Source organism: Thamnophis elegans, chromosome 5 (assembly GCF_009769535.1).
Source record: "Thamnophis elegans isolate rThaEle1 chromosome 5, rThaEle1.pri, whole genome shotgun sequence".
Lineage (NCBI taxonomy): Eukaryota > Metazoa > Chordata > Lepidosauria > Squamata > Colubridae > Thamnophis > Thamnophis elegans.
This window is the reverse complement of record NC_045545.1, coordinates 44,485,538-44,493,172: the sequence shown is the minus strand read 5'-3', so window position 1 is coordinate 44,493,172 and position 7,635 is coordinate 44,485,538. Positions and strand designations below refer to the sequence as shown.

The following is a 7,635-nucleotide window of genomic DNA, read 5'->3' as shown; positions in this document are numbered from 1 at the left end:
AGGAGTCACATTGTGAAGCATACTTTACAAGTTTCTGATGAGGTCCTATATCTTGCTTACCTTGTGAAGTATTTTATCGTTGCGGTTCCAATTGCAAAGGTAGAGTTAAAACTTGAGGCTGGGAAACTGCAAGAGCTCTGAGGAAAAAAGGTGTTGTTTGTCAGCCCTTAATTTCTTATTTTCTCTAATTGTTGGGTATTTCTTGTTTTTACAGTGCTCACTGCATGCTATGAATGAAATATCTCCTTCTTATTTAATTACAATATTATTTCTATGGCACTTTTTAGGCCTTAAAACTATTCTACGAAGTGGCTTACAGTTTAAACAAAAGCAAAACAAAAATATTTGTCCTCGATTTCTAGACATGGCAAGAAAGTGATGATGTTTTATGCTACAGTTTTGATATATGCAAGTTACATTTACTGGCTATATGCCAAATTGCACATAATGTAGACAGATCTGAAACAGATTTTCTACTCTTGGTGAAATGCACTCATAAGAAGGATTAATTTCTTTAGAATGGCAATAGGAGAGGGAAAATATTTAATTGCCTCCTTACTCTTTTCTCAGATAAACATCAGGGGTGATTTAGGATGTACAACTAATAGAGTTTGAAAAAATTATTGCTATTTCTTGATTGAAAGCAACTGACAATTTCTTACCGGAGCATTAAAAATGGAGGGAAAGTATTACATGAGGTAAACACAATCATTAGTACCCTTGGTAATATATGGATGACCCTCAGTTGTATTTTTTTAATTATATGCCATGATTGACTTTGGTAGTAGCATCAAAAAAGACAATTAAATGAGCTTTCCATTTAATAAATACTGATATTTGGCATTCGCTCTGTAAATAATGCATTACAACATCCTTTGGACACTAGTAAACCTAACGTCTGCCTTCCCCTATTTCTAAATGCTTCATTTTCTCTCTTGAACAATTGAATGTCCCTGTCTTGACTTTCTTTTTCGTAATTGCCAATCTGACATTTCACTAATAAAATAGGATTAAGTAGCATCCTATTCTTTTCTTTAGATTTATTACTGAATTGAACAGAATCATTTAGGGGGCATTTAAACGGCCATGAAGTTCAGCCACTGTCTAAGGTCAACTTTAATCCAAATTAAAGCATCCCCAATAATCTAATCTCTGCCAAAATCAATTCAGAAAAAATAGTTTACCGCTTTGCTGAGTAATTGGTTTTACAATTATTAACAGAATAAAGATAACCCTATCCTATTCTAATGAATCCAAAGAATATTCTGTTGGAATCGTTGGCAAAGCTTCCCATTAACAGCCTATTCATTATTTACCATTGAAATGTATGTTATTATTTTGATAATTTATACATATCTTTAACATTTCTATTGACAAAACATTAATATTCATGATAAATATGAATTTAAAAATAAAATAACATGAAATGAACCAAAAAGGAAACTGAACATCTGTCTTGAACAACCTGACAATTTTATAAAGATATTGCTACTAAAGAATTGAAGGAGCCATTTTAGTGAGCTATTTTTAAATGACCTTTTTCTGTTTCATTTGTGGATAGAACCTTCAATAAAAACAGTTCTCACTTCTTACGTGTCATCTGAATTAAATTCATGTGTCCTAACTAATAATAAAAAACAAAGCAGTCTCACTCCCATTATTTTAGAATAAAGGGGAGAAATCAAAATACAATACATTATTCATTTCTTGAACTGATAGTTCCTATTCATTATAATGAACTAGATTCAAAGAATGATACTAAATAATTCTGCTAAATATTAGATCATCTGCTGCCTGATGAGCTTCTTTGGAGACAAAAAGAATTTCAAAGTAGATTGCGAGGAATAAAACCTATCACAAAATGAAGCATGAAATGTTTCTGTTCAAGATTCTAAACAGCAAGTAATTATGTTTTCCAGAATGCATCGTTCATCCTTCTCTTCATTATCTTACTTTATCATCCCAATAGTCAGCAGAGATTGCCACTCACATTAAGCTTCCTTAGAATTTGTGGTATTTGTCCCCAAAGTTTTTTCCTTAAGTATTTTTTGTAGTTCTCTTAACTATGGACTTTTTAAAATGTACTATCTCTTCCACATTGATGATGCTACTTTGGCTAAATGAGCAACGGGACACTTACTTGGACAAAGAAAACAGAATGGTGGGGGAAGGTGTTCATGGGAAAATGTCAAAGCTCATATTAAATGTTTATCCTACCCAAATAGATTTTGGTCTGTGTTAATAGTATACGTTTAATAAATTTGATTTGAGGATGAAATAGTCATTCATTACTATATTTATCCTCTCTGTAAAACCTGATATATAAAAATGTGAAATTCATAGACACATAAGCAAAGTCCTCTGATCCTACAGATATTATCATCTGGCAGAAATTACAAAGCTCCATATAATGTCACAGATAGCTGAGGATATGGCCAAGTAATTTCTTGCAGTGAACTGAACTTCTTGATTTTTTTAAAAAACAAAGTAGATATAAATACTGCATGGGACCAACACATACAAATTCCATTTTCCTCCCAAAACATGCAATTAAGTCTACAAAATTGTATAAGAACTAACATTAAATATAATAAAGTATTATGGAAAGGAATATTAAGAAGCATCAGCATATAGCAAATTAAACTGTACTTCATAGAGATGTAGAGCCAATTAAATATTCTGAAATCAGATATAGCAGAAGCTATCTTTCAACACAGTTTTTCTGTGTTTCTAAAATTAAAGGTGAGAGACCTATACTAAAACAAATGAAGAGTATTATAATAAAATCCTTAAAATTGATTAGGTTATTAAAATTAAATAAAGCTGTATGTCATCTATAAAAGGCACACAACAGGCTTTTGTTTTAATTCCATTATTTTTCCTTACTGATCACAAAATGACATCTTCACAAATTATCTTAGGGAAAGCAATTCTCCTTGAACTGCATAGCAAACAGCTCACCTGTGTCTGTCTGATACTCCAGAGCCGCAGATGTGTACTTGAGAGAAGATGGATATACATTTCCCAGAGGACTTTTAAGTATTTTTAAACCAATACTTCATCACCATTATGTTCCAGATCTGCATCCTTTTGTAATCAATGTTTTGGTCTTGATCTTGAATGCTGTACATGCTTTGAAAAAGAGGGGGTTTTGCATAATGCTAGGTCATATGCAATAAAGAATTATTATAAATCAATATTATATGATTTATTCTGATTAAAGAAGAGTGCAATGCCATCTTTTTAAACCTTCTATGCAGTTGTACAGGTAACTCTGGAAACTCATTTAGAATTAATTCCAGGTATCAAAGTGCAAGAGATGTGGATGATTGGCAGGGGATAAATTCTTTGCTTTTGGTGTTTAATTATATTATAATATGAAGTACAGTTATTTTAAAAATCCATATTAACTCTTTTCTTCATGATGTGCAGCCATCTCAAATTTTGCTCATCTAAAAATGATACATACAGAATAATGCTTAACTTCCACAACTAAATCTCTTAGGGATTAATGGTGTACAATTCTGTGTGTGTGTGTGTGTGTTTGTGTGTGTGTCTGTGTGTGTGTCTGTGTGTGTGTGTGATTTATCAGAGCAGCAGCTTTTCTGTGGAGCCACAGAAGTTGGAACCATCTGGAATGGTTACTATAGAAACAGCAGAAGACTGAGGGAGGGAAAGAACGGATGCTGTGACAACCTTTGGGAGTTTCCCAGGAAACCAAAGTTGCTATGGAAACTGTACCACTCAGGTCCAAATTAGTAACTTCCGCTGCAAGGTGTGTTTCTCACTTTAATCTTCTTGTGATAGATGCAACCGTTTATCTTACATGCATTGGACAATTATGGAAATACCTCTTTTGCTTTTTGAAGCTGCAATCAAAATAAAAGCCTGCTAGAAATTTACTCAAAACTAAATAATTTATCATATTCGGATCATCAGGATATGATGAGTCAGTCCGTCAATTGTTCAGTCTCACTGTGTAGGACGAAGTAATACTACAATACTCAGGTAGCACTTCAGATTCAAAGTTGCAATTCTTTGGGAATTCAGGGATCAAAGAAATCCAAAATCGCAACGGAGGCGTTTCCCTTGTTGTATTAAAGTGATACGGCATATGTCAGGGGCAGATTCAGAATACACATGGCTCTAACCTTTTAAAAAATCAAGATTGCAAGCTCATACATCAGATTTTCAATTGTGGCCATCCCATTACAATGGGAGATAGTTGGTGACATTTATATCACCTTATTTTTCTCATTCACTGGAGCACAGTTACATTCATTATCCTTACACTATGCTCCTTTCAATCCAACAAGTGTATACGTAAAAGAAAAGCAAATCAACAGTGTAGCTGCTCATTATAAAATCAGACAAACACGTTTCTCACTAAAATCCCAATGCCCTGCAACAACCTGTGCAGAATAAAAACCTGTTTCCAAAGGGCGCAGCAACAACACATTTCTTGTGTAGCTTATCTACCTTCTTTCTTAATAACTCCTTGGTCCTTTGTTCTTCTAAAAAAATATTCTATCTTCAGAAGGGAGGACCAGAAAAGTATATGTACTAAGCAAGAGCACAAAGACTGACAATGATGCATGTTCCTCACACATACTGATTACGCAAACTTCCTGTGATTTTCTTTCAATCTCTGTGAAAGGGTGTCTTTTAAACATCCGTAAAGATTTTTTTAATAGTCACGCAGTTGGGATTGTTTGTGCCAGAGCAGTTGTTTGCTTTAAAAGCAGCCTGTTTGAATGCACTGTTGCTGATGCCTCCCTCTTCTATCACCATATACTCTGACTTGCTGAGAGTGGAGTTACTACGAGCTTTCTTCAGCTCCTCGGTGGAGGAGAGGTGCTGGCAGCTTCCTACGTGCATGTACTGAGCTTGTTCTTCCCCTTCTGTTTCCCGGTGGTAAAAGTAGTTGAAGTTGGAGACAATGACTGGAACAGGCAAGGCAATAGTCAGCACACCGGCGATGGCACAGAGAGATCCTACTATTTTGCCTCCAATAGTGACGGGATGCATGTCCCCATAACCCACAGTGGTCATGGTTACCACAGCCCACCAAAAGGCATCAGGGATACTGCTGAAACTTGAAGTGGGATCATCAGCTTCTGCAAAATAGACGGCACTAGAAAAGAGGATAACACCGATGAAAAGGAAAAAAATGAGCAAGCCCAGTTCCCTCATACTGGCCTTCAGAGTTTGCCCCAAAATCTGCAGCCCTTTGGAGTGCCGAGAGAGCTTGAAGATACGGAAGACTCTAACTAGCCGGATGACTCTGAGAATAGCCAGAGACATTGCTTGTTGACCATTCCCCTGCCTCTCGGCCAGTTCAGTGCCCAAGGTGATGAAGTAAGGTATAATGGCCACAATGTCAATGATGTTCATAATGTTCTTGGAGAAGGTGGGCTTGCTGGGACAAGCAAAGAAGCGGACAAGCAGCTCAAAGGAGAACCAGATAATGCACAGTGTCTCCACCACAAAAAAAGGGTCAGTGAAGGATGACACTATAGATGTAGCTGGGGAAGAAGTATTGGTGAAAACATCAGTCACAAAAGAACTACTCCCAGTCCCAAATGTTCCTGCAGTACTATCATAGTCACGGTCATCTCTGAACTCAGGTAAGGTTTCTAGACAAAATATGACAATGGAGATGAGGATGACTAAAACAGATACAATAGCAATGCCCCGAGCTGGTCCGGAACTCTCTGGGTACTCAAAAAGGAGCCACACCTGGCGCTGAAACTCCTTCTCAGGCAGAGGTCTCTGCTCTTCACGGATGAAACCTTCATCTTCTCTAAATTTTTCCATTGCCTCTTCGCCTAACTGATAGAAACGGATTTCTTCTGAAAAGATGTCAATGGGCACATTAACAGGGCGGCGGATGCGGCCTCCAGATTGGTAATAGTAAAGGATGGCATCAAAGCTGGGCCGATTGCGGTCAAAAAAGTACTCGTTGCGAAGAGGGTCGAAGTAGCGCATCCTCTTGCGGGGATCACCCAGCAGGGTCTCCGGGAACTGGGCCAGTGTCTTGAGCTGGGTCTCAAAGCGGAGACCTGAGATGTTGATCACGACCCTCTCACAACACTCATGCTCCTCTCCACCGGTGCCCACTTGGTGATGACTGTGGGGAGGCAGGGAATGGCCGAGAGGGTGGTCATAACGCTCCCCTCCCAGCAGGGCATGGGGATGTTGGTTTTCATCGATAAGGGGGTCCTCTCCACCCACTACAGTCATGCCACCCTCCAACTTCCCGTCCTCCTCCTCGTCGTCTTCTTCTTCCTCCTCCTCCTCGTCCCCGGCGTCGCCCTCCTCTTCTTCCTGCCCTTCCTCAGGGGCGGAAAGCGCGCCTTCGGGGAAGAGCTGTTCGCTGTAGCCCAAGTTATGGTGGCTGCTTCCCACGACGCCGCCGACGCTGCTGTTGCTGCTGCCGCCCCTCGAATGCTTGCAGGAAGACGGGGCGGCCGGCGAGCGCAGAAGACTCAGGTGCTCGTCCATAAATGTGACAAGAGCGCGGAGGGGAGACCGTTTCCCCGGCGGCTGAGCAAGCGAGACCCCAAGCGGACGGCCAGAGCGACCCGCCCAGCTCCACGGCCACCGCCCGGCTCAAAACATCCTCTGGCAGGCTGGATATCGCCTCTCCCGCCTTTCCAGTCAGTCCGTCGGCGCCGCCATCGCCCACGCGGTTGCCCTCCTGTAAGGAGCGAGGAGGAGACGAGCGAGGGGAGTGCGCTGTTCTGGAACGAAGGAGGGGTCTCTTTCCCCGCGTGAGAGCCCCGAACAAGCAGGCTTGCTGGGCTAGCAGCAACAGGGAGAGGCGCCCGCTTGGCTGCTATACAGGTCAAAGCAAGGGAGCAACATGTTACTGAGAGAGAGCAGGCGCAAGAAGGGAAGAATGCAAGAGTCCATCCCTTGGGCGGCGACTGCGATTGTAATCCTTACTTTGCAGTAATCGGTCCTGGTGCCCACAAAAGGTTGCCTCCAAATATAGGCGCGCAGAATCGCGCTGGGGGAAGCGTCCCCTTCCCGCGCATCGGCTTGGGTGCTTCTCAAAAGCCCGCGCCCTTTCCTTCCATCTAGGGGACGTGGGAAACAACGGGATTGGGGAACAGTGGTTCCACACCTTCTCGGAGCTGTCTTCTGCAAGAAGCTTAGCCCAAGTCTGCTTGGTACCCAACAGCTCCCTGTAACACAATAGGATCTGGTTGGAGAGAAGGACGATGAGGCGTTTTATCCTTGGGGCAGCTTCTTTGCAAGGTTTGTCAGAACTGGGTGGGCAGGCAATGACCCTTGCAAGGTCACACAGCTTCGAGGATGGGAGGGGGGATCCGTCCTGCACTGCAGGCTCTCTCCCAGCACATTGCTCTTTCGGCCCCACCTGTTACAAAACTATGCTTCCTCCAATCAGCATCTTAGTTTTGTGGGGCTACTGACTCTGATCCGTTATCTCTAAATGATACACGGATTCGTTCAAAAGACTGCGAGTTGGTTGCTGTCTGGCTACGTTTGCACAACCCACTGTATCAGAATAGAACAGCCAAAGATATTCTATCCTGATGTTATTGTAAGAACACAGGCTGTGTGATTAATTTATGGTCCAAACACAGTGCCTGTGTTATGGTATTGTAG

At 41.0% G+C, this 7,635-nt stretch overlaps 1 protein-coding gene across 1 annotated transcript; it reads right to left on the bottom strand.

Annotated features, from left to right (window-relative positions):
* Nucleotides 1-4,665: 4,665 nt before the first annotated feature.
* On the bottom strand, nucleotides 4,666-6,504 carry LOC116509525 (potassium voltage-gated channel subfamily A member 3-like). Its single transcript, XM_032218683.1, has one exon. The coding sequence runs from the start codon at nucleotides 6,502-6,504 to the stop codon at nucleotides 4,666-4,668; it is 1,839 nt and encodes a 612-aa protein (XP_032074574.1).
* Nucleotides 6,505-7,635: the final 1,131 nt, after the last annotated feature.

Bases quoted from the DNA above. Each gene is read 5' to 3' on its own strand.
- LOC116509525 (XM_032218683.1), bottom strand. From the start codon at position 6,504: ATGGACGAGCACCTGAGTCTTCTGCGCTCGCCGGCCGCCCCGTCTTCC.